Source organism: Meles meles, chromosome 15, assembly GCF_922984935.1.
Source record: "Meles meles chromosome 15, mMelMel3.1 paternal haplotype, whole genome shotgun sequence".
Taxonomy (NCBI): Eukaryota; Metazoa; Chordata; class Mammalia; order Carnivora; family Mustelidae; genus Meles; species Meles meles.
The window spans coordinates 52545277-52572369 of NC_060080.1; the positions used below are offsets into that span (position 1 = coordinate 52545277).

The window sequence follows — 27093 nt, forward strand, 5'->3', positions numbered from 1 at the left end:
GACACTGGGCTACTGTGTGCTGGGGCCGGCTTCTCTCCCCCTCAGGGCCCAGCCCCTCCAAAAAAAAGAAAGAAGGGAGGCAGGGGTGTTGCTGAAGTAAGGTGGTCAGATGAGGGGAAGCCAGACAAACGCACAGACTCATCGCTCTTTCAGGAAAGCCAAGAGGAGGGAGAAGCAGGTCCCGAGGAGAGGTGGAGAGGAAGGTGAGGGGCTGGTTCTTCTCTGTCACTCCAGTCTAGCACTCCTTTCAGGGACACTCCCATAGAAGAGGGGCAGCGTTGGCTCTCGGGCATCACCCACCAAGCCACACGGAGCTGAAGTGGAAAGCCGCTGGACTAGGGCTCTCTGAGGACCATGAGCTGCCCGAGACGACTCCAGCTGTGAACACACGTGGTTCTACGGGGATACCATCCCTGCTAGAGGCCCCAGGCAGGTGGTTCTTTGGCTGGACCTAGAGCCCTGCACCCAACTCTGCTGCTCAGACCTTCCTAGAGCCTTCCTAGACCTTAACCATACACTGAGCCTTCCTCCCAGGCCCTCTTACCTTCCCAGCTCAGACCCCTGGGATGGGAGATGGGGCAGACAGCACCATCCCACTTGTGAGACAAGAGAGATTTGCCCCATGAAGACGAAGTTACTAGCCCATGCTCACCTGTGACCAGGGCTAGACCCCCCTGACTCCCGGCCTATTGTTCCTTCCACCACTCCATGCCCTTTGGGAAAGAACCCTTCAGAAAGAGGGGAGTAGTGCAAAAGAAAACTGTAATATAGCAATATTTCTTCCTATTAAATTAAGAAAAATTATTTGGAATTATAAAACCCAGTGTTGGCAAATATTTGATGAAATGGGTACTCTCCTTTACTGCTGGAAGCAGTTCAGGAAAGCAACTGGGCAGTATGCCCTAAACAACATAAAACTGTTTATACCTTGCTTCCTCTACTCCTGGGAATCACCCAAATTAACCAAAAAGCTATATGCACAGAGATGTTCACTCCAGCATTATGCGTAACCCGTCATTCATTCGCTCTGACTGACCAGCGCATGGTAGGTAAGCAGAGCACTAAGGATAAGAAAATGAAGGAGACAAAATCTAGGCTCTTAAGATCACGACTACTGGTTGGAAATGGTCACTACAGGGCAGTCAGATTCCAAGGCGATGTGCTGCTTACTCAGGGAATGAATGAGGTGCTGGGCATCGGGGATACCCCCATGGAGCCTGGCAGCATCATGTCAGTCATCCCAAAGGAGGTCTCCTACCCTAAGTCTCCAGAACGAGGAGGGACCAAGGCACACCAAGGGAAAGGGGGCATTCTAGACATCAGCATAGCACTCACGATGACACCAAAGAGCCTGGGCATTTGAGAAACAGCTACTAGTTGGTCTGGCTGAGGGGAGAAGGGAAAGCCCAGGGCAGTGGGGATGAGAGAAGGAGGAGGAGTTCACAAAGATCCCAGATCTGAGCGGAGCAATCTGGACTAAATCCTACAGATCAGTGTTCCCCAAAATGTGAGCTTCGTAAACATGAGTTCTCTGGGGATCTCGTGAGCACTTGAACAAGTCAAACAGGCTCCTTTCCTGAAGCCATTCCAAAGCCTCTCAATGCCACTGTGCATTGTAAATCTGGAAGTGTGCACTGTTCTCCCGTCTCCCTTGCTCAGGAACCCTGCTTAAGTGGAGCATTTCACAAGCCTCCGACGCACTTTGGAAAACAGCTCCATGAGCTCAATGGGAGAATTCCCCCAGCCAGAGCCAACCTTAACAGAAAGCCTGCTTCAAGGGGGAGCAGGCCGCAACTGGAGTCCAGATGCTGTAAGCCCCGAAGCAAGGGCTCCCCAGTCCCACCCAAGATAGAGTCTGGGTTGGGACGTAAAACTAAAACACTGGTCCCCACTGAGGTGGCCTCCGCTGTGAGACCCCACTGCGGCCTGCCCTTGAGTAATAGCTCTCGGGACCACCTGCCTGGCACACAACTTTGATCTCCCAGAAACCATGAGGCCAACAAAGAGGGCGCAGGACCTTCTGTTGTCTTAACAGATACTACACTCTGGTACAGTAATAACTTAGCTTTTGGTCTACTTACCATCTCTCATTTGCTTGGCAAACCAACGCAGGCAGACCCCCTCAGCCCCCTGGCCTGTGAGGCCCTCCAAGGGGAATTTCTGATTCCCCCAGCCTATGGGCCATTTTCTGATATGCCATGACCTCACAACAGAGCGTCTCATGGGTTGTCTATCTTAATGGGACCTCTGCTCACCAGGCAGGGGCAACCCCAATCCAGTATCAAAGAGAAATCATTGGAATTAAGCATCATTTTATGTTTCTAAATGCCTAGCTGCTACACAGACCACGCATCCTCATAGCCACGAACCACAAATGTCCTTCCAATGTCTGGAGAATTGAGGCTGACTGTATATTGAAATCCCATCGGAGGCAGAACCCTCAGGCAGCCTGGACAGAACATCTCCACAAGCCTCCCTTTCCTGCCACAGTTTCATATTATTCAACAAGTGTTTCCTAGGCAGTTCCTGTGTGTCCCCACCGCCCCCCCCAAACCCTTGGCCAGAGAGAAGGAAGCAGACACAGGCACAGCCCCAGCCTTTGAGCAGCCCCAAGACCCACCCCTTCAGGGGACAAGTGAGGAGCACAGCTCAGGGCCCTGGGAGCCCACCACTGCAGGAAAGACCCAGGGCATCACAGGTCAGAGTCAAAGGAGCACCTTCTGGAAGAGAGCCTTCTCTGCCCCAGACACTCAGCGGGCAGGCTGGAGGATGATACCAGCAACAGACGCCACGCTAGACCCTTCCCTGGCCCCAGACGGTCCGGATTCACACATGAGTTTCCTCCGAGAAGTGCCAGCTGGTGGCCACGCACAGCCTTCGGCCGCCAGCCGCCCCAGGGTCAGTGCCAGGGGAGAAATTGCTTTGGTTTAGGGTTTGGGAGTGAAAATAAACACTCTGGGTTTTATAGGTTCACCCATGTTGGCTGCTGTTTTCCTTTCCAGCAGCTGGTCAATCAAGCCTTTCATTCAGAAGCCAGCGGCCTCTGAGGAAGCCCTGGGCAGTGCCCTCAAAGCTCAAGGGATGTTTATTTGGGGGAGGGGGTGGGGCTGGGATGGAAAGTGTGACATCTCCCGCAGGCCAGCGCCCGGCTGACCCTGCCTGTGGTCCCTTGCCACCTCCCAGCACGGGTTCCTTGGGAGGGGCTCCCTCCCTGCAGCGTCCTCAGCCAGCCCGGCCCGAGGACGACAAGAGGAGGACAAATGCCCCCCCGCTCCTCGCCCCACGCCCACACAGGCCTGCCGCCTGCACCCCCACCTTTCAGGCCCTGCTAAGAAAGAAGAACGGCTGTGGATGAGTTCACCTCTCTTCCCTCGGCGTATGTCCCAATGGGCAGCGAGCATTCTGGCAGGTTCCCAGCAAGGGCCAGGTGCACACGTCTGCCCCTCGCCCACCAAATGCGGCATGTGGGTTTTGCATATGCTTTTCATAGGGTGCTGTCGGGACCTGGGGACCCAAAGCCCGGAGGAGAAATTGCTCCATCTACCGTGTACCTGGCTGCCCAGGGCTGGGAAACAGGTCACTGGGAGGAGAGAATATGGGGAACCCCAGCTGCTGGGGTGAGGCATGAGGGTGGTCCCCCCGTGGGGGAGGAGTGGGGCCCAGAGGAAGAGAGGCAGGTGGCTGTGAGCTATAGGGCCATCCTATAGTGAACAGAAGATCACTCTCACAGAAGAATTCACTTCTACTCAAGGAAGTAACAAGTACTTGGAGGGCGGCAGGTCACTTGTCAACTATTTGATCTCAAGCAATTTAGTTAAGCTACCTGTGTCTCTGTCTCCTCACCTGTAAAATGGGAACATGAAGCCCCTAGCTCATAGGAGAGGCGTAAGGGTCACGTGCACCGGGACCAGTAAAATGCCAGGACTCACACTGAATGCTCAGTCAATGTCCATTCTTCAGGTACCAAGTGCAGGTTCAAGGACAAGCAAAGCCCCTTCCTGGAGGAGTTCACAGTCATAGTGGGAAAGACAGACAGCAATTGATCTAGGTGGCGGTCAGGGCTGTGAGAGGTGTTGGTGGGGCGCTGGCCTAGTGTCAAGGAAGGAACAACCATCTGGCCTTGGGGCAGCGTCCGAGGACCTGGGCTAGGTCTTGAAGAATGAGTAAGAGTTTGCTGGGTTAAAAATGCATTCTAGGCAGAGAGAGCATGGAGCAGAAAGGCCAGGAAGAGCTCCACAAAGGCTGACAAAAGTTGTTGAGACCAGAGCTAGTCTTAGAGGCCAACTAGGGAACAATGCAACTGCAAGTTCCACAGGAGTCCGATCCACAAAAATCCCCAGCTGTCTCCCAGTGTCTACACTGGAAATCAGAGGAGTGACATGACCAGATCTGTCTGAGGCAGGGTGGAAGGTGAGGGAGGCCAGGAGATGAGAAGGGGTGAGGCCAGTTCCTGGGAACATCTCCAAGAGAGATTCAGAGGCCAGAATCCACGGGACTGGAGGACGGACGGTTTCCAAACTGACAGACAATAGACACGTGCTAGTGCAACACCAGAACCAAGGTAGGCAAAGAGGGGAGGCCTGGATCGGGGAAGGAGGGCACAGGAGTTCAGTTTGGATAGGATGAACTGAGGAGCCAGGGATGGAGGCATCCTGGGGGAGACACCTAAGACATGGCTAGACACGTGGAGCTCCTATGAACTGAAGGCCTGGAAGCTTCTCCAATATGGGTGGTCCATGGAGCCAGGGAAGGTGAGGGCACCACAGTGCCCAGAGAAGAGAATATACAGACAGACTGTCAAGACCATTAGACTTAGAGGCCTGGGGCTTCCCAGGCCTTGGGGGGCTTCCCAAGTAGGAGCAGGAAGAGTAGCAAGAGGCTGCAGGAGACCCTGGAGACAGAAGTATCCTGGGGGTCAGAGCCAGAGGGGCTCTCAGAAGGAAGTGATGCTCAACAAACCCAGCAGAAGGGTCAAGCAGCCCACCCGACAACCAACACAGTGACCCTGGCAAGATGAGCCATCTCCACAAATCCCACAAACAGCCCCAGCTCCCACACACCAGAGAAGCCCTGTTGGCTCAGCTCCCGGCTCCCAGCCGCTGGTCTCTGATTCCCTTCCCACCTACCAGAAAAGGAGTCCTTGTCCATCGAGGGCAGGTCCCGGGCCTGGTACATATAGCAGCGTAAGTGGTAGCGGTTCCCATCTGTACCAAGGAGGAAACAGAGATACCACGTGAGTGGCTAGGAGCTGCTGAGGGCAGCGGCTGTGGTGAGGGGAGTCTCCTGCAGGAAGGGCAACGGATGAAGGGTGTGAGCCATGGAAATGACACGTGTCATGATCTGTGGGAATGAGCCGCTCACAGGATCAGAGCAGAGCATGGCTCTTGAGTGTCGTGTCCTGCGGCCTGGGGAGAGCTGGGGAGAAGGGGATGGAGGAGAAGCCAAATAAATGATGGGAGCAGCTAGCATGCACAGGGCCTTGAACACCCGATCCCAGGCACGCCACACGCAGCTGGACATGCATGTGTGTGAATGCACGTGCGCACCTACACACCCCCACCAAAGACACCCACCCACCACAAAGCACCCAGACTCGGTTCTCCCTAGCCCCCCATACAAAAATGCATGAGGCTACGCACCTGTCGACCTCACCCCGCTAGACACCGCCAAGCGTCACTTACAATCAAAGATGCAGGAAATCGTGGGTCTGTTCACGCCGAAGCTCAGGGTGGACACGGACATGGAATCGTCACTCCTGTCATCTACCACGCCGCCCTGGAGACACAGAGCTGGTCGTGACCAATCCTGGCCTCAGAGCTAGGGGGAGTCGGGTGCCCAGGTCAGGAGACCTTTAGACAACGCTCCTCGGCAGCTGAGAGCTGGGCCATCGGCCTCTGATTTTACTCTAGGGTACCACATCCTCCTACAGCCTCCCCAGACTCCACTGTCAAGTCCACAGGGAAACTGTGCTCCCTCTCTGGTGGAGACCGGACATGCCAGATTGGGATATGGAGTGATTCTGGCCCAAGAGGTTAGGGTCTGATAGAAGGAAGGACTCTAGGGCAGAGAATCCAATGGGGATTTTTCCCACTGGGATGAGTTACGAGAAGCCAAATCGGGGCACCTCTGTCCACTCCCTGCGCATCTGAACACTGGGTCCTAGCTCTGGGGGAGGCTGTGCTGTGTCATCGCCTCCTCTCACCGGCTCATGCTAAGCTGAGGGCAAAAGAGGATGCAGGCTGTGGCCAGGACAGGGACATGAGCAAGAGGCAGGGCCCGTAAGCACTCAGGCTCAGAAGCCAGTCTGCCCGTGTACTGCTCATGAAACTAGCCAGTCAGTCCCCTCGCTTTGTCCTCATTTGCACTGGGCTCTAACTGCTGAGCCGTACGCCCGCCTCCTTGGACCAGGTGCCTACCGCCCAGGTGTATCCAGAGCCAGCTCGGGCACCCTGTGGCCCCTCATTGGCATCTTGCATGATTTGGGGGACTTCAGGGCCCCAACAGGGATCAAGGCCCCCACAAGAACAGGAAATGCACTGGTTACTCCACAGCCCAGCCTCCAGATTTGGCTTTCTTGGCAAGCCCACCAGCATCCTGTGGCCCAGAGCCCAGCAGAGGGATGGGGAGAGCTGGACAGTGTTCCCATGCTGTCCACTCTCTCTGCGGCCTCTCCAAGAGATTTCTCCAGGTCCCTCGCCTCTCTCTTCCCTACCATCACCTGCCCCACTCTCTTGCCCTATTCTTGTTCCCAACACACAAGCTCACACACCCTTGTGTGTGAACAGAAACTCTGGGCTCACCACCAATGACCTGTTAATCTGGCCCAGGCCCACACGGGGTGGCCGTTTGCCAGGACTTTCCACCCTGCCACCTGGCCACAGCCATCTCCCAGGAATCTTACCCTCTCTCCAAAGAGAAGACACATGGCCACTTCCACATGGTCCTCTCCAAGCCACACCCACTCTCAGGGCCCAGTCCTAGACCTCTCATTGGAGAAGCCTCCCAGAATGCCTGCCTTCCCACTTCTGATCTGCCCACACCCAGAGCCAGAACCAGCATCGTTATCCAGAGCCCAAATCCTTCACGGGGCCTCAGTACCTGAAGGATCCTGATCAGATCTCAGGTGACCTGTGCCGTTTTCCCATTCAACACCAGGGCTTCCCTCCCCCAAACCCAGCACTCAGCATTAGGCAGGCCATGCCCCTTGAAGCTGGCCAAGACACACACCTGCTCCATCACAAGCTCTTCCTCTTCCCTAGCCAGAATTGCCTTTGACTATCCCAAACCCCTCCATCTTCAGGGCATCTTAGCAACCAAGGGAAAGCCTGCCCTGATCACTCTAGTTCAACATAGAAATGCATCCTAACATAGGCCAGGTCTTCCTCTGCTCCCTTCCTACAAAAGGGTCCCTAAGACACACATGCAGGAAAGACGTGTCCATCTGCTTTCCCAGGGGTCTCAGCGAGGTCTAGCTTCAACCAGGAAGTCTCTGGCACCCACCACAGGACACCCCCCTCAAAGACCCCCTTCTTTTGATCATAACTTCAACACAAGCTCTAGAACCAGATTTCTGGGGCTCCAATTCCGGTCCTGCTATGTATTGGCTGTGTGACTTTGGGCAGCTTGCTTAACCTCTCTGAACCAGTGTCCATAAATTTGGAATAATTCTACAGTATCTATCTCACAGAGTTGCTGTGATTATTAAGGAGATGCATTGCGTGTTCTTAGCACAACTCCTGGCACATAATAAATGCTCAGTAAGTGTTTGCTAGCAATGATTTCTTATGAAAGAAATAAGGCACAGTGGGGCAGAGGCTGGGTAGGGCATAAACTGTAAATCTCGCAATTATTCTCAGGGGTGGTATTCCTATACCTCATATTTGTTCAAAATTATTCCAGAAGCTGGAAAAGTGGACATTTCAGGAGCCACAGCCCTGGGCAGAAATCAAAAGCAATCAATCAAGCAATCAGTCTCTCAACACACACACACACACACACACACACATGCACACACAGGAAAGCAGGATAACAGGGAGGGTGTCATACTACAGACAGGGAAAGCCCCTGAATAGGATCCTCTCTCCTGAGCAGGTGCAGACCCCAGGCATCCTGGGTTCCCCCCAGAAAAAGCATTTGGCCCCACCATGCTACACTGGCATCCCGCCAGAGCCCACACCACATCCAACAGCTAATGGCTCCCAGTTTCAGGATCTGCAAGGCCGCACATAGGGCTGGACCTGGGGGGCCCCGCAGGCCACCCCAGGCGAGAGGCATAGGACGCCAAGGAAAGCAGATCAGAACACTGGAAACGGGGCTTGGCCAGCCCCCCCATACAACCACCCGTAGCACATGCAGCCCAATGCACCTTGGTGGGAGGGCAAGGGGTCCGGCTAAAGTCAGGGTAGAAGGCCTGGGATCCTGTGGCCCTGCCATCTCAGCCCAGCAACATGCTCGTGCCCCCCACGAGTCGGGTGCTAAGATGAGTGAAGGGAGGGAGACTGCCTCTGCCTCCCACGGCCCCCATAATGCCTTCGCCCCCTCCCAGTACCTGCGGGGACCTCCGTGGTTGCTGAAGGCTGCCAGCACACTTCCCCACTCACCTCACATCTCCTCCAGATGGCCTCCCCGAAGCGCCACTCCCACCAGAATGCCTCGATCTGGGGCTTTGGCAGCAATTTCTGGGTCTCTGTCCAAGGGCAGTCTGCCCTCCTGTGATCAGAAAAGGTGTCCCCCTCCCTGGGATTTCCACAAAGGCAGGTGCCAGGTATCTCAGGCCTACCTCAGTGCTTGGCCCACGGCGGGCCCTGGCCCTCAGAAACAATGTCCTTCAGAGGGAAGAACCAGTAACCCCTTGGGGAAGGCCCCTCACACTGCCGGGGCTTTTTCACCTGTCCTGCCCTCAGAATGGGGGTTCCACAGGACCCTCCACACTGCCCCTAGTCCTCAACCTACACCCCCAAGTATGGACTTGCCTCCTCCTTCCCTTCTCCCTCAGCTCAAAATGACAGATGGGGATTGCTGAGAAGAAGCTGGGAGAACCAGGAGCCAGGCTGAGGGACACCCACTAAGTTCAGTCCCTCCCAGCAGAGCTCCAGCCCCACAGCCACTCTGGTTCCCAGCCTGGGCAGAGTTCTACCCACACCTCTGGCTGATGTCTCTCCATCCTCCAACCCACTGGCCTTCACAGGGCAGGCTGGGCTCTGCACACATCTTCTTCAGACCCTGTGACCAGATAGGGAGGCCAGCTCTCCTTCCCAGCCCAGCCGCAGCCTCTGAATTGAGTCTCCAGCAGTCTGGACACCCCCCAAACACCTCTACCCCTGATGACTTTCATGCTCAACCCAGCTGAAATCTTCTAGGAACCCCTTTCTTGCCCCCAGGCCTTTCTTGCCCCCACATTGGTCTCTCCACCCTCTTCTTTCCCTTCTTTTTCCAGGTGTCTAGACTCATCCTCGAGGTCTCTGTGCAAGGATGAGTAAGCCCCCCTCCCAGGGGCTTCTGCGATGCCCTGAATCCCCTCTTACCACATCTAGCACCCTTCTCACTGTTGACGTGTCTGTGCCCTCCCACTGAGGGCACTGGGAGATTTCTGTCATATGCCCAGCTCCCCTTACCCACAGCAGGTGCTCAGTTCACATCTGGAGAGCAGATAAATGAAAGAAGGAGGTCACCTCAGGAGAGAGCAATAGCATGAGCTATGGCTACAGCTCATGAAGGAGGCCAGCCTGTCACCCAGGTCAGGGGATCAGTCTGTCTGGTAACAGATAACCCCATGTCACACTTCCTTCATCCTGAGGTACATTTCAGTTTTCAAGTGTAGACAAGCAAGTCTCACACACCAGAATTTCTCTCTAGGCACACAATGAAGCCACGTGAAAACTTGATTTGGGAGCCTCTGGGAGGCACCTCCTTCCTGTCAGTCCTTCCCTCTGACTGTCTTGTGCTTTGCTGGATGTTTAGCAGCATTCCTGGTCTCAACCCATTAGATCCCCAGGACTTCCTGCCCCTTCAGTTGTGACCACCAAAAATATCTTCAGACATCATCAAATGTCACTTGAGGGACAGGGTGGGGGATAGAAACTGCCCCCTCTGGAGACCCCCTGGTGAAAATCTAATGCAATGGGGCACCCCCCTCCCGCCCTTGGCAGGTTCCTAGCATTTAAGCAGCACTCAGTAAATGGTGCTAGTGGTGTCCTTTTCTATCTTACAACTCTCCAGTCTCACACTAATATAATACTTGGCCCCCTTTAATCTCTTGTTTCTTTAAATCTGGAATCCATCACCTTCTCTCTGCCTCAGGGCCTTTGCACAAGCTGTTCTTGTCACCTAGAATGCCTTTCCAGGTGAGCTAACTTGAGCTCTTGTCTCAGCTCAGTCACCACTGAGGCCTGGATACTGCTGTGGCTGCCATGCCTTCGCAGCAGCTCCCACTTAGCCTCTCCTAGCTCTCTCCCGCATCCATCCCTCCATGTGTATGGGCAAGGCACATACACTCCCCTATTCCCTGCACCCAGCCCAGCACCAGGCACTTAGCAGTCATCCAATGAAGATTTGTCACAGAAAATGAATCACCAGCATTCCTGTCCTCAGCCACGCGGGCAGCAATCAGACCTCAGGTCTCAGGGGAAAGGTTAGGAAAATACACATCACACCGTACCCTCTTTCAGTAAGCTGTTACTACAGAAAGAACAAGGGATAGAGGTTCACACACACACACACACACACACACACACACACACACACACACTGTGAGGCCATGTCTGGGGTGGAACAGAATGGGCTGGACCCTCAGAAGGTCCCACTCAGGAAAGCTTCCTGGAGGAGGGAAAGAGAATGTTGGCATAAGGGGTGCAGCAGAGTGCTGGGCGCCTGTGCCCCCAGAGCTCAGGGGAAGACTCAGTGAAAGGGGCAGAGGTAGGGCACAACAAGCTAGGAGAGGAAGGCCGGCTTGCTTCTGCTCTCACTCGGAGTTCTGGGCAGAGAGTGCCAGGCCGCAGTGGCAGCTGAAGCCTCGCTTTCTGTCCACCCACTCCCCCCCCCCCCATACACTCGCTCTTCCCCAGCCCCAGCAGGCCCTGGGCATTGGGTTTCCCACAGCCACATTCCTGCCTCGATAGCTCATGCCTATGCGACTCCCAGACTGTGGTCTGTGGCCACACACTCCATCCTGGGGCTAGCTGTGTAAGGGATCCTTCTGCTCACCCAGGGGACTGGGCAGCATCCAACCCACCACTGCCCGGCCGGCAGCCGCGGCTCCTGGGAAGAGCCTGAGCCCAGAAATGCAAGGAACTCTCTCCCTCCCAGATGGTGCAGGGCTACCCCCGGGGGTCCCCAGAACCAGGGGCCAAACCCACCTTGTCTGCTATGGACTCCTGTCCCAGGACCTTTGTGTGGCCCCACACCAGGAGGAGGTGGGCGGTTTCTGGGAAAACACGCTGCTTAAGAAGGGGACCCCACGGCCCACCTAAATTGGATCCAAGACCAAGCACTAGACCGCTAGCGTGTCTGAAATTCCTCCTGTCCCACTGGTTGTCGGTCACACACACACACCTCCTCCCTCTGGCAGGGGTGTGACGCCTCATCCGTAGAGGCAGGATGGAGAATAAAGGGGCAAGACCAGCGGTGGATGCAGCAAAAAGACAGGCGGAGCAGAGGGTCCCCCAGGCTGAGCAGGCAGAGGGCAGAGCCCCCATCAGCCACACCGTGATGGTCATGAAAGAAACAACAGAGTTCTGGCGATAGCTCAGGGGGCTACCGGGACGCCCTCTGTCCCATCGGAGTCAAGCAGGTGGGTTTTGGGGACCAGCCACCCTCCTGGCTTCCGAGGAGAGCTCGGTGCCAGTGCCTGATGGACTGAAAGATCACAGGTGACAGAGCTGTTGGGAAGAATGCTACTATGGGACCCTTATCTCTTATGTAAACAAGACCAGGGGACCCCCCACCCCCAGAACAGCAAGCACTGGAGCTGGCCTGCCTGGCTCCGAAGAGCAAATTAGTAAGTTTTCAGGTGTATTGCAAGGCAGCTGTTAAACATAGCCATCTGTAACAATAAGTCATAAATTTATAACTACAGAAATTTAAAACAGAGGTGATGGGGTGCCTGGGTGGCTCAATCAGTTATACGTCTGACTCGTGATTTCGACTCCAGTCATGATGTTGGGGTCCTGGGATCAAGCCCTGCATTGAGCTCTGTGCTGGGTGCAGCACCTGCTTGGGATTCTCTCTCTCTCTCTCCTTCTCCCTCTGCCCTTCCCCCACCCTCTAAAATAAGTAAATAAATCTTTTTCGAAAAGGTAATAAATCCTCAAGCTCATCACTTCCTAATTATTTTACGACTTTTGACTATTGTTCCGCTCCTGAGGTTATGTACATCTCACAGACCCGTGGGCTGGGAATCCTACCTAACCAGCAGCCCCTGCTCCCTGCTCACCTCCTCCCATTTCCAGTCTCAGGGATGTCACACTGCTAGCTTGCAACTGGCCACAGCGAGGACATTTACACCACGGAAACCAGCACATGCGACAAACCAGACTGGGTTTGGTTTTCAGATTTTTTTTTCCTTTCTGGAGAGCCAGTTACTAAACGCTGACCAGCATGCCCTAGGCTGAGCTGCCAGGACTTCTTCTCACTGCTGGCTTTGCTGCGACAACCAGGTAACAGCCACATCAGGTAATAGGCTCTAGACCCCGAGCAACCCCACCACTATCATGGCAGTTTTCTCAGTGCTCGTGGGAGGAAACACTCCTAGAATCCTTAAGGCTTGCCTTCTCTGTACCTCATTTGCTCATCTGTAAAATGGGAGTAGTAATAACCCCCATGTCCTAGGACTGCTGGGGGCGTTAGAGGAGATAATACACAAATGGGGCGGAGGTAATGCCTTGCACCACAGGCACACGCTCTAGGATGACTGGTAGATGTGGCTCAGAGTGAGCCTGAGAGCGAATCTGTTCACCTTTGCAGGGCCTGTGGTCTCTTCTGCAACTCCTCAGCTGCCCCCCGGAATGGGACAGCAGCCACAGAATGCAGACACAAATGAGACTGGTCATGCACCACCAAAGCCCCATCAACACAAAACGGCCGAGGACGGACTAGGCTTCTAGCTGTGGCTTGCCGACCCCTGCTCGGGAAGGGGGTGTTATTGTTCTTGCTGTGTTATCACCGTCATCCTGAAAGTGAAGAAACGGGGGCCTGGAGAGGTCAATGCCCTCCCTAGGGTCACCCGGCAAATTAACTGGCAGAGCCAGGGGCAGGGGAAGGGGTGTCCCCCAGCAACCCCTCCGGGCTCTTCCCAGCTTCGGCTTCCACATCAGGACTCAGCACCTGAGTGGGGCTCCGGGGCGGGACAGGGCTGAGCGCCAAGTCGTGGCCTTGGGGAGCCCAGGACCCACATCACTGCCCTGGCCGCCCAGCCTCACCTTCCAGGGAAACCCCACACAGGCTAGAGGGCCAGGACGAAGGAGGAGAACACTTTAAAAGACGGAATTTGGGAACACAGATCTCTCTTCCTAATCAGGGCTGATTGCAGCCTTAAGTAGAATAGCAGGCAAGGGTGCAACCCCGTTTAATTTACAGCTGGAGCCGAGGCTTGGAAACAGCTGCAAAAATCCTTGCACAACTACGGGCCAGCCCCCCGGGAGCTCAGGGATGGAATCAGGAAACCTAGAGAATCCACAGTGCCACGTGTGGGCTAGCGCAGTTGTCTGTGTGTACACGAGTGTGTGTGCGCACACGTGCCCCTCTAGACTTCCGTGTGCCCAAATGTGGGGTCTGCAGAGAACATTCAAGCAGCTTCTGCCCCATGCCAAAGCGCCTCCGTAATTAGGATGACTGTGCGTCCCCCTCTGTCTGGGACAGCCCCAGCTTACGCCTGTTTCCCAGCATGATTAGGACAATAAGTTGTCACCCTAGCCATTGTGGATGTAGACCCCAGTGTGTGTAGAGTGACACACACGGGGGCCCCACTGCATCTGCCCATCTGTGACATGCCTTCCTCTGCACCCGTGTCCGCCTGGGGGCTGGCATTTTGTCTCAGGTAAACGGACACACCGTTGGCCCCTCCAGACTTCAGCATCCAAATCTGGAGTCAGAAAGATCCTGGGGTCCACCAATTTAAAGGAATTACCCAAATGGTCTTCCCATGGGCAGCAAGAGGGCCAGGGAGGCCCCTGCTTGAGAGGCCAACCAACCTTCAGTTAGCTCCCGCTTGCACAAAACCAGGTCTAGAACAGGTGCTCAATTAGCATGTTCAAGAAACAGAATCCAGGGAGACATGGAATCGCCTCCCCCTGTCTACGCAGACCAAGTGGGGATTTGGGTTACCTAATGAGGCCAACCCCTTTCACCTCCCAGATGCTGCCCTTGGTCCAAGTGCCCACTCTGGGAACTAGGCCCGGGTACCCTGCCTAGAGCAGGGCTTCGTCCAGGTGCAGGAAATGGCCCTCCCATCCTTCCCCACATCTCACTGCCTTTTCAGGCAGCTCAGATCCCAAAGTATTCCTCTCTGGCCCCAGCCTCTCCCTGCCTGATGCCCCTTCCTGCACTTGAAACTCCCAGCTGCCCATGTCTGCCCTCATCCTCAGGCCTGTCCTGTAGATCCTCTCCACTTTAGGTCAGGACTCAGACATCAGACAAGCAACAGGAGGCCTCTCGGGGTGGGGGGTCACAGTGCCAGCCCCTCTCTACCTGCCCCACTGCTCCAGGGAAGCCAAGCCACATGGCTACACAGGAAAAGTGGTGCCAACACCGGGGCATCCAGCCCACTGCCCGGGACCCTCTCTAGGACCCTCACTTGAGGGCCTTCTCTAGGAGGACATTATGTCCTGATGGGAATATGAACTTGGGAACAGAGGACAGAAGGGCCCATTGTATGGCCTTCATTCTAGAACTGACTCATATTATGTGTCTGGGCAAACCCCTTTTCAGAGCTCAGTTTCTTCTGGAGTAATACTAGGGGCTCAGAGTTGTTCTAGAACAGCACTGCCCGACAGAACTTTCTGCAATGATGAAAGCATTCTATAGCTTCACGGTCAGATATGATAACCACGAGCATGGTGTGGCTACTACTGAGTGCTTGGAATGTGGTTGGTGGGACTGAGGAACGAAATAGTCTTATTTTAATTACTTTAAATGTAAATCAATATATTCTCAAGAGGCTAGTGGCTACCATGTTAGACAATGCAGTTCTGGAACCTCAGTCTCTCCAACTGTAAAATGGGTATAATAATAGAACCCAGTCTTCTGGGGTCACCGTGAGGATAAAATGAGACCACGTACAGAGAGCTTTCAGCCCAATCTCTGGCCATGGTAAGATGGATTTCAGTAATTCTTATCCTCTTCGGACTCCCAAATTCCCTTGAGAACTGAGAAAACCACAGACCCTAGGCCAGAATTTACACATCACAGACACACATGCCCACGGGGCACATACACACGTATCCCATATGCGCACACCTCGTACTCCTTCATACACACGTGCACATTCATATCACACACACGGGCCTGTGGCACACATGTGTGTGTGCACACATCAGCCATGTGCTCCCACATCAGACATACTTGTGAACACCGATCACACCCGCACACCCACAGCTACGCCTCCAGTTTCAAGGGGATCCAAAGCCAGGTGGGGAGTGCCTTTCAAACATGAAAGTTCCTTCCAGCTCTAAAAATCTCCAAGGCTCCGAGCACATGTTGCTGAGTCTCCGTCTCCTTCCCTCCTGCCCAGGCTCAGGCATCTCAGAAAAAAAAACCCTTCCTAACACTCAGGGCCAAGCACAGAGGCAGGGCTCTGGAAAAAATCCTTGCGCGTGGAGGGCAGGCCCAGGGCAAGGGCGACAGGATGGATTCTGTGAGCTCATCCCAGCAGCCGTCACCAGAGTTCCCAGAGAGGCTGGTGGCGTCGGAAAGGGGTGCCTGGGTGGGAGCCGGCGGCGGCGGCAGCAAGGGGTGTGGGGCGAGGAGAGGGAGGCTGGAAGGAACGCGCTATAATAGCAGCTTTGTGCTCTGCTTCCCGGCTCCCTGGGAACGCCAGGAAGATTATGAAACCGGTGTCTTTGGGAATGCCAGGATATTAGCTGGAAAAAGAATAATACGAAAATAAAATAATGCTCGGGATGGAGACAGCAGACGATTAGCAGACGGAGCCAGGGCCTCCCGCTCCACGGAGGGAGCCAGGCTTGGCCCCAGCAGAAGGTTTCAGGGAAAGACTGCCCGTGCTAATGAGCAGACGGGGCCTGCCTTCCAGCAAGATGTCTTCAGGAGGGAAACTGGCAGGCAGGGCGCAGCCTGCCGGTGGACCCGTGGGCCAGGAGTGGGATGGGAGGAGGCAAGGGGGCACCACGGGCCTGGTCCTCTAGGCCCAGACATCCCGAAATGTCAGGTTACCAGAAAGACCACCTGGCTTCCCTGGACTCCTTCAATGCCTGCCTCCCAGAGTCCTCCCCCAGGAAGTCTCCCTCAGTGGACACCATCATTCTAGAATGACTCCAATTCTGCCCTCCAGGACCTCAAAGATGCAGATCTTGTTGAATTCATTTGTGTTCACATGGGAGTACCTCTCATTCTAATCAGATAACAGTTCCCCGTAGGCCAGGCCTCTACCATCATATCAGGGGATCGTCAGAAGTAAAGATCACTGTTGTCTCACCAGGGAGCAAGGAGAACACGTCATCATTTCCTGCTCCCCTCTGTGGGATCCTGGCCACACCTTCACCTAGTCATGCGTATGCCTTGCCTCTCTGAGAAAGGCATCCAAGTGCGGGAGCAGGTCAATGGGACCAACTCCCCCTCATCTTTGTGATGCCCGACATGCTTCACATCCTCACCCTTCAAAGATGGTCCTCAGACTGACAGCATTAGTATCCCCTGAGTTCTCTCAGAAATGCAGACTCCCAGATTCACCCAGACACAGAACCCCGAGTAAGCATTTTAACAAGACCCCCCCCCCAACACCACATCGCTCTTATGTTCACTCAGCCTGAGAAGCACTTCCTTAGGGGTGTCACAGCTCCCCTCACAATGACTCTAGGATGCAGTGACTTTCACAGATGCGTTAACAGAGTTGCGGAAGGGGTAAGTGACCTGTCCACAGCTACGAAGCACAGCCAGCAGAATTCAGACCAGACCTGCTCCGCTCAGAAACCTCGTCTATCCCACCATGTTCCGGCCAAGACAATCATCAGACATCAGTGACCAGGGGGCAAGGCCAGCCCCCGAGATAGCAGCAGGGTCTGGGCACCCAGAGAACCCTACCACCTGTTCCCAAGATGCAGGCTGGACATTAGTCCCAGTGCCTTGCTAGGCCATCAGTACCTCCCAGGACAAAGGACAGCAGATGTGGGGACAGGAGCACATCTAGGTGACTGTGAAGGAGAGGGTGTGCACGTGTGTGTGTGTGTTTGTATGTGTGTGTGCGTGTGTGCGTGCACGTGTGTTGGTGCTGATGGAGGTTCAATTCACTGGAGCAGAGTGGTCCAGATAGTTACTGTCCAACGGGCCCATGGCCCTGTCCAAATGCTGGCCACACCTAAAGGCTTTCCCAAACTGTGTCCTCCTGCTCCAGGTCTGTGGGATCCAGCCTCTCCAACCACTGTCTGCCTCTGGTTCTCTGTGTCAGCCAAGCTCCCCCAGGACTCCTAGGGCTTCGCTATGTTGGTTTCTACTATCACAGGCGAGGCCCATCTGCTTCTCCATCAACCACCTCCCCATGTCTGTGGACTTGACATTTGATGTCAGTGCTCCCTCACAACATTTTCTCCCACATAAATAATAAACGGATTGGTTTCTCTGTTTCTGGGAAGTGCCCCCCTTCGTTCTCCAAGTCACCGAGCCATGAAAGCTTGGCAGTGGGTCCCCAGCCTTGCTCATCTTCTTCCCCCAGATCCTGGCCAGCCCCAGAACCCATCCACACTGCCGTCCATGTGTCTCTGACTACCTCCGGCCTCGCGCCCTCTCTCTCACGGCCCTGGCCTCCCTGCCCTGGGCGGCCTGGCAAGCAGCTACCAGATCCGCCTTCTTCACACAGCACTCAACCATGTGTCAGACTTGCCAGGGCCAACCATGAACTCATTGCGGCCCCAGGTCCACCCCGCCCGCCCTGCGGCCCGGCGATGGGAGAAGCCCTACCATGCACCCAGCAGAGCCTCTGGGCCCATCTGACCCTCCCCAAACCCTGCCACTGTACTCCCCTCTACCCCGGCCCCCAGCTCCCACCCCAGATGGCTACCTCATCCCAGACCACTAACCAAGACTCCAGGGAGTCTCCCGATGGTCTCCACTCTTCCACCCAACCAGCTTCCACAGCTACTTGACTAAAGGCCCTGAACCCCGGCTCTGACCAGAGCACTCCTCTGCTCAACAACCCACACGAGCTCCCTATTGCTCATTGAAACAGAGTCCTGTGGCCACCATCAATAGCTCTTTGCCCAGCACTGTTTGTGGGTTTTTTGTTGTTTTTTTTTTTCCTTTTCAGATATTCTCCTCCCCATCCTGATGGTGCTGTCAACTACCCAAAAGGGGCATGACCTGGAGTGACCAATCAGAACATTCCATTCCTCACGCTCGGGCTGGCATAGGCACATGACCATGAGAGCCAGTCAGTCACACCCCAGGCTGTCACAGCATTATGGAGAAAACAGCACTCTCCTCTCTGTGGTCTCCAGCTGTGAGGGAAACAGAAGATGCCAGGTGGGCTGTGCTGTTTTACCCAGAGGGCTTTGCTGACTGTAAAGCTGATGTTGGCGCCATCTTTTTACCACCCAGAATGAGCCAGTTTGAGAACGAGGCCAAGACAGAGTCCTAGCTCCAGCTCTCCCGTCCGTCTGAGGCCTTAAACTCCTTTTCTTTTTTTTTTTTTTTTTTTAATTTTATTTATTTATTTATTTATTTATTTGACAGGCAGAGATCACAAGTAGCGCAGAGAGGCAAGCAGAGAGAGAGGAGGAAGCAGGCTCCCCGCTGAGCAGCGAGCCTGATGCAGGCTCGATCCCCTGGGATCATGACCTGAGCCGAAGGCAGAGGCTTAACCCACTGAGCCACCCAGGTGCCCCCTTAAACTCCTTTTCTCTCTGTAGCCCATTTCACTGAGTTTCTGTTCCTTAGGGTTTCTACTCGGGCTTCTCAGACCTTGACTCTGAGCTCTGCCAAGGCCTTTATTCCCCCACCCCTCAGCTGGAGCCGCAAGACCACCCCTAGGCCCTGCCCTGTGCCCAAGCCAGGCCCTTTCTGACAGGACAAAGGGAGTCAAGGCATACCACCTCTGTCCTGCAAGACCTTAGCTGAGGCTGCTCCAGCGGGGGCAACAGTTTCCTCCCACCCAGACTGAGCACGAGCCCAGCACCCCAGAGCTCTGCTCTCTCCTTCCAGCCCCCTCACGACTTGGCCCCAAGACATCATCAGACATCTGAGATTATCTGGTCCTGGGAGGGCTTCCTCTCCCACACTGCCACCCCTGTAGCCGGCCCACCATCAAGGCCTAAGGGATGGAAGCCCCCTCACCTCGGGCCACCACCCATCTCAACTACCTTCCCCGTATCCATCCTGTCAGGTCCTAGGCCTGCCCTCTGTGCTCCCTGGCTCAGGGCAAAGCCCAACCACTTCTCTCTCCGACCAAGTCCTCATGTACATTCACACACAGAAACACACACACAACTGGTAAGTATAGACACACTCAGGTCCCATCAGCTATTGAAGCTGGTGGGACTTGCTCTCTGAGTCACAGCCCAAAGCCCCAGAGCCTGGGCAGTCCTCCCTGGATTTCAGAGGAACGGCCTCATGCTGGGCATCTCCTCCCACCTTCAGGAATCTCCAGACCAAAACAGAATGTTTTGTAGAGAATGGCCCTACTCAGACTGTCCAGGAAGGGCCTGCTCATCTTCGGGGGGAACACATCAGCCAGACTGTGGTACCCTGGAGATGACCCCAATTTTACTGGCCCCTGAAAGTATACTCTATGGTAGGACCACCAGCCTGAGGTTCAGTTTCTGAGGTACATCTCTCCCCCAGAATCTCGGGGATGCCATGAGATGGCTTCTGTCCAACCAAGGAGGACTCCCATCCAACCAAGAACATTCAGGGGTCATTAGACCTCTCTGGCTGCTCCTGGGGGCTACGTCAAAGCCTCTCAGACCCACCCTGTGGCAGCCAGCTTCTTTGAGAAGAACCAGGTCCCTTGGCTCCAGTCAGAAGGCAGACCTGTGACATCAGTCTGACCGAGACCCTCTCTGTCTGTTCCCGTCTTGACTACACAAAGCAGCAGCACGTCTCCCGGTGCCAGGAGCGGGGCTGTTTGATGATAGGAGGACACCCAGATGGCCATCCACTTTCCCCACAGGCAACCGCAAAGGAACTGAAGCCAAGGTGACCAACCAGTGTTCCAACCCAAGTCCCATCTTGGGGGCTCCCGCTCCAGCATAAACAGCCCTGGGGAAGCAAGCTGCATTTCACTGACCCACCACAGGCCCAGGGACATACCAGAGACCCCTCAAGGGCAAACACGGCCGCAGGGCCCGTCTTCTCCAGTGGCTCCATGCGGCGGCGCCAGCGGCGGCGGCGGAACGCATCTGTCTTGCGGTACTCCAGGTGGAATTTCCAGCCGAAGAGCGAGGCATACTCCCAGCCCTCACCCTCCGCCTCCGCCTGCCTGTGCTGTGTGGGGAGAACAGGACAGACTCAGGCACTGCTTGGCGGCCCCACGGGGAGACCTTGAGCTGGGCTCCTGCAGCGCCTCTCCCCTCTCTGGCCTGCCCTCCAGGATTCCCCACCCACTCTACACCAGCACCCTCCAGGTGGGAACAGCTGGGAAGGCCACCTGGAGGAGGGGGGCTCTGAGCAGCTTCTGCAAAGACAAGAGTCCGAGTCAGAAAATCAGGAAGGGAAAAGGTTCCCTGGGCTGCAGGAATCCGAGGAGCCAGAGAGGGCAGGTAGACTAAAGCAGCAAGGAAAACCCTCGGCTTTGGGTTTGTTTGTTTACTTGGATTACGGGTGGATTTCATGAATCCAAGGTTTTCTTGTCATTTCCTTTTTCTTCTTCACATCCCAGCTTATAAAAATAGAAGTGGGTAAATGAAGATTCTGTTTCCCGACCCCAAGCTGTTTCTCCCTGAGGCTAGGCCTAGATCAGCTGTGGAGGGCCCCCTCCCCACCGCATTTCCTCGAGGAGACCCTTTCCCAGGCATGGAGGGAGGCCTGGAATCCCCTTTCTATCCAGCTGATGACCTGATACTGTCCTCGGGTGCCCCTCGCACTCCAGCCATGAACTAAGCAACAGGAGCCAGTTCTGGAGGGCAGCAGCCTCCCTCTCCAGGAAGGATGTTGGGGGTGATGGAGTGGATGAGGCCCCCTGCCTGACAAGGTTGGCCTCCATCCCCTGCGTTCTCCTATAGGGAGAGTGGAGTCTGTCCGGTTAATGTTGCCCTAAAACCTTGCTTCTCTCTGGACCCAGTGACATCTCTCTCTAGATTCTCTGTGCCCAGAAAGAAAGGAAGAAATCTAGTCACGCCAAAGGCTACTCCTGGATTGGGGGAGGCCTGGTTCTTGGGCCACAATTCAAATGTGTGCTTAAGAAAGAAGAACAGGGCACAAGAGGAACCAGGGAGGCAGGCACCGAGACTGTGCGGGACATGGGTCTCTGGGGGTCTCCAAGAGTGGGTGCATCATTGTGTTCACTCCTACGTGCCCACTCCATGCCTCTGTCCTGGGGGTATCTGGGCACGCCCGTGGACATGTGGGCTCGCACCACGTACACCCTGGCAACCACAGCCAATGACACAACCGAGAGCATACAAACCCCAGCCCCTCGCCTCCAGGTGAGGACGAGTCTTTGGTGCTCTAGGGTGCACCCCTCTCCACCTGACAGCTCACGCCAAAACCAACTTGTCCAAGCCCCCCGAGCGCCAGCTTCAGTAAGCTCCATGCAGCCAAACCCCTGTCTCAGACTCCAGGCCACAGACCCAGTCTCTGCAGGTCTTGGCACCTTCTGGGTCTTATGTGTGATCCCAAGTACTATCCCCTTGCACAGTCATGGGCGCCCGGAGGTTTTCTGTCTGTGAGCATCTGGACATGGACTGGTATGACCTGCACGAGTGCTGTGACCTGTGAGCAGCTGGCATGGCCTGGGTGTCATCCATGAGCATCTCGAGGGAGTCCATGTGCCTTATATGTGTCCTGGGCATCCAACCATGTGTCTGTGCACACAGGCATGCACATGTGCCCAGCAGGTCTTCCCCAGCCAGGGCCTCCCTGCACCCCCACACCATCTGCTGGACTCACCCGCTTCAGGGCCTCCATCTGGCTGAGGTCCCTCCTGCGCAGGCGGACCCAGCGTCGCCGCCGGTGTGTGTAGTACATCTTCTCGGCAGGAACCCAGTGCTTTGGCTTCCGGTCCGGGGGGATGGTGATACTGTACTCCCAGCCTGGGAGAAGGGCTCCTGTCGGTCACCTCCCGGCCACACCCCCCCCATCCTTTCAGAGGCTAGCTCTCCCTCTGAGACACAGTCACAGCTCATGAGGGACCACTGACTTAATCTGACTTATTCTGCAGTCACAGGTGAGGGCTAATCCAGGAAGTCCCGTGCCCCACAGCATGAGGCCTTGCACTCAGCTGTCCCCAGTATGCCTCTTGAGCACCCTGGGGTGGGTCTCACCAGGCCCCATGTGCTGCCCACCTTGCTCATCAACGGCCCGATTGAGGTCCGTGGACCACTCTTCATCTTCCCACTTCCAGCCCAGTGGGCACTCAATGTCATCCTTGGGAAGCACCTTCTCCCCGTTCTAGAGTGACACAGGACAGGCAAGCGTCAGCAGAGACAGACGTCATCAGGGCAGCAGAAGAGATGCAACTTGATAACACACATCCTTGAAGCCCCAGGTGGGAACCCAGATGAGCGTCCTTCCCGCCCTGGACCTCACATTATCTTTCTGGAAACCAGAGCATGAAGATGGGGACATGGAAGTAGGGGAGAAAATATCCTACCTCCTCCAAGCCAATGGGCCCCTCCTGAGCCTCAAGGTCCAGGACCCCAGGAACTCAAAGTCCACCTATCACTGGGGCAACCACTCACCACATCTGTGTAGTTGTCGCTCATGTAGATCCACTGGCCTCCAGGGAGCCGGGTCTGGTTCTCAAACACCTCCTCCACAAAACTCAGGTGGCCTGCATCGGCATCATGGAGAAGCCTGGGTGTCGGGGTGGGGGGAGGGTCAGAACCTCTGCTGAAGAGATCCCCCCACCCCCTCCAGCAGAGCAGTCCTGGGGTCTCGGCCAAGCCTCCTGCCTCAGCCTTACCCCACCAACAACAAAAGTGTGGAAAGGAGAGGGAAAAGGGGCAGAGAGTCAAGGCGGATAGAGCAAAAGGTCACCCAGAGGGTCCTAAAGATACTCCCAGACAGTAGAACATGCCGGCACCCAAGATACAGAAAGAGAAAGACACCAAAAAGAGAAAGGGAGCCAAAGACACCAAAAGCCTGGTGGGTTGTTGATGCTCAACAGGTAGACAGTTGTTGAAAAGTAAAATGTGATCAAGCTGCACACTTAAGATTCGTGGACTTAGTATAATATATGCTATGCTTCGATTTAAATAACGAAAAGCAAAAAACCCAAAGAACCCCAGGTGTTGAACATCAACCAAACAGGAAATGAGAGAGGAGAAAGGGGTGGGGATGGTTTTACAACAGGATGGCCTTGTTCTGAGAGGCACAGAGAGAGAGAGGAGGCTCCTCAGGCATGGGAAGGGTTAACACGGGGAGGAGGAAGCAGGCTGTGGCCTCTGGGAGAAGGTTGCAAAGAAGGGATGCAAAGTCAAGCAGAGGCCAACTAGTTCAATAGTAAAGGACTTTTCCATTGTTGGAGCCTTTCCAGAAACAATGGTGCCTAGCAAGCCCCCAGCCCTGGAAGAGTTCAAGTGGGATCCCCTGGGCCCAGCTTATGGGCAAGAGGAGCAAGCAGAGACATTAACAGGACTGTGGCCTTTCAGAGAAGGGACAGGGCAGAGGGGGACCCCCTTCCTCCCTGCCCCTGACTCACGTCTTCTCTGGACACACGAACCAGTCTCCAGCCCAGGTCCAGCCAGCTGAGGGGCGGAAGCTATCCTTGGGGAGCTTGATCTTGCCCGTGACATCAGAAAACTTGGGGTAGGTGAGGCCTGTCGTGCCCCAGTTCCCAACAAGGGCCAGTTTGGTCTGGTTCTCATACTGGGGAGCAAGTGATAAAGAGAAGTAAATGGGGCCCAGTGCAGCTTGGGGGCAGGGGGCAGACAAGGGCAGGCTGGCAGGCACTCACAGTTTCAGCAAAGACGGACAGCTTCCCCTCAGCAAACTGGTTGAACTCCTTCTCATCCACAGAAAGCCCAAACCAGAGCTTCACCCGTATCTGCACTGGCATCCGGGCTCCGGGCACCCCCTCCATGGGGTACTAAGTACCAGAGAAAGACAAAAAGTCAGGATCCCCTTTAAGATCAGGATGTCTCCACTATGGCAGGGACTGGGCATAGCAGCCTGATGCCTAGATATGTGTCCTGTTGGAGGACTTTCCAGAATTTCACAGAAAGGGAGTGTTTAATTAAAAAGGCTTCTCCACACTTGCCAAGATTCCTTCTCTCCAAAGAAGACTGCTTCATCCCCATCCTGATGCTCTCTGCAAAGCCGAACCAGGCCGAGACCAGAATCCCCCGTTCTCCCCTCTCCCACCACGTCCCCATTTCTGTTCTCTTCTAGAATGACCCTGCTACAAAACGGTTTATATAACGGTCCAATCTCGTAGCACTAGCCCCATGCGGTGATCGAGCCCTCGAAATGCAGCTGGGGTGACTGGGGAACTAAATTCTTAGTTTTATGTCATTCTAATTAATTGAAATGCAAATGGCCCCTTACAGTGGCCATATTGGACAGTGCTGTTCTAGAATGTGTCTCTGAAGGAGACACAATGATCCAGGACTGGAAGAGGAAGAGATTAAGACCTCCTCCTTAATTTGCAGTTTGGTTTTTTTTTTTCCCCCTCGGGGTAGGGCGATGAGGGGTATTTTTGTTATTTTTGTTTTGGCTACATGTTAGCCTACCATCTGATATCACTACCCTTTCAAGCGCTTATCAGCATGTTAGCCACTCGTCACTGGTCCTCAATCGCTTATTACCTTGAAACTTTCAGAAGCTCTGCCAAAATGGAATAACCACGACAGCCCAACATGAAACACTTATTCTCCACAACTACTTCACCGTTTGACTGAAATCAACAGTCAGCTGCGGCCTGAGCAGCCGGAGCGCCTCCCTCTCCCGACCACACGTTGTCCCTTCCAGGAAGGAGCCTATTAAGCCCATAGGTCTCATGAGCATGAGCCTGGAGGGGTAGGTACGTCCTCTGTAACAGGGGCTGAGGGAGAGGAAAAAGGAGCCTTGGTGGGTTCAGAAGAGGGAAGGGGGGGTGACTAAGAAAGAAGTTGCCAGCAGGTTCGGGAGGCCCAGATCCCCAGAGGGAGAGCCCACGCCAGGTAAGGGGAAAAGGAAGGGGTGTGGGACATGACAAGGCAATGACCATCTCCCCCTTCACCCAGCCTCTCTTCCTTTTGGTTCATCCTCGGTGAAGCCTGGAGGAAGGCCTGACCCCACATGTCACCCCCTGGCAACCTCCCATGACCATTCACTTCAGCGGTCTCCTCCCTGGGGTGGTGAGTGGCCTTTTTCCCTCCAAACCACCAGCCCCAGGGAGATGGCAGGAATGCCTGACCCCCCCTTCCCCCTCCACCCTTAGTCTCTCCCCTGCCCTCCCCCAGACGGGGCCAGCCTGCCGGACCCAAAATAGCAACAGCAAATAAAGAAATGTCTAGTTTGGGGCTCCTCTCCCTCTCTACTGGTGCTCATTTTTTCCAACTTTGGTTTAAGTTAAGAAACACCAATGTTTTCTTGGTCTCTGCTTGCTGCCAACATTTTTGTACAACTTGCTCAGGAGCTACTGGCGGGGCTCATAAACTCAGTGGGGAAGACTTCGAGAAACAATTCTATATCTTATTTTTTTTTTTTTTTTTTTTTTGCTTGGAATCAGGGAAAATTTTTCAGTTTGTGTTTCCCCAAGGATGCAGGGCCGAGAGGTCAGAGCTTGAAGCTCATCCTACTCAAGTGAGCTCTAGCCAGACAGACTTCCCCGGTGAACCCCACTGTGAGATGTCAGCTCCTCGACCTCCTTGCCCTTCTGCCCGGCTTGGCGAGGAGCCAGCTGAGGAAACAGAAAGGCGGGAGGCTAGGAGGTGAGGAAAGCACAGGGGACCTGCCCCAGGTGGCATGGAGGCAGGCGAGGGGGGCTGGCCTCTCCAGTGACCTGGGGTCCAGGTTATCACCTCACTTCTAGTCATGCTGGTGGAAAGATACCTCTCCCCAGGAAGCAAGGGAGCACCCCAGAAGAAAAAGGGGACAAAAGGGGAGAGAAACCGATACTCATTGATCACCTCATTTAAGCAAGACCCATGACCTGTGTCTCCTAGTTCCAACCTTCAACACCTGTGAAGTGGGCATCCTGATGCTCGTGTTACAGGTGAGAAGACAACTAGCAGTTCAGAGAGGCCAGGCAACCTACCCAATGCCACACAGGCTTCCAGCCAACCTTGCCACCTGTCCATACAGGTGTACTGTTGAAACCTATCCTCTCTTCCCAGCCTAGGGCAGGACAAGAAAGACCGGCCGGTATATGAATGGGTTGACCGACAGGCACTCAGAGGTTTGAGGTTAAGGCTAGCCAACAATGACTTCCTGGAAGAGGAGAGGCAGGCGCTGGTCCCTGGTGTGGATGGAAGGAGGGGCCTGGAAGGGAAGGCTGAGAGCAAGGGGCTGGGGAAAATGGACCAGCCAGGCTGAAGGCCAGGCAGCTTATAATGCCAAGAGAGCCTTCTGGAGTGAGCGCTACTCCTCCTGCAGGACAGCCTCAGTGACAGCCCTCCAGACAGGGACCCTCCCTTGGGGCCCGGGCAGTCATAGCACAGGAGGGATTTCCCTGAATTATGTCCTGGACACCAGGCCACAGTACCCCACCACAAAACCTTAGCTCCATGTCCCCACGTGAACCCAGAGAGGAGGAGAGGGCATGCTCAGGCACCTGCTCACATCCCTGTCACC

At 55.0% G+C, this 27093-nt stretch overlaps 1 protein-coding gene across 24 annotated transcripts in view; it reads right to left on the reverse strand.

The window, feature by feature from the left end:
- DYSF (dysferlin) overlaps positions 1–27093 on the reverse strand; it is a 203405-nt gene that overhangs the window by 80492 nt on the left and 95820 nt on the right. For all 24 annotated transcript variants that reach the window (XM_045978655.1, XM_045978680.1, XM_045978675.1 and 21 more), the window contains 8 exons: positions 24275–24406; positions 24020–24186; positions 23058–23172; positions 22662–22767; positions 22267–22409; positions 20470–20643; positions 5682–5775; positions 5127–5204 (listed from right to left, as the gene is read on the reverse strand). In XM_045978655.1, the coding sequence (XP_045834611.1) occupies positions 5127–5204; positions 5682–5775; positions 20470–20643; positions 22267–22409; positions 22662–22767; positions 23058–23172; positions 24020–24186; positions 24275–24406 (1009 nt within the window). The remainder of the gene's footprint in view (positions 1–5126; positions 5205–5681; positions 5776–20469; positions 20644–22266; positions 22410–22661; positions 22768–23057; positions 23173–24019; positions 24187–24274; positions 24407–27093) is intronic.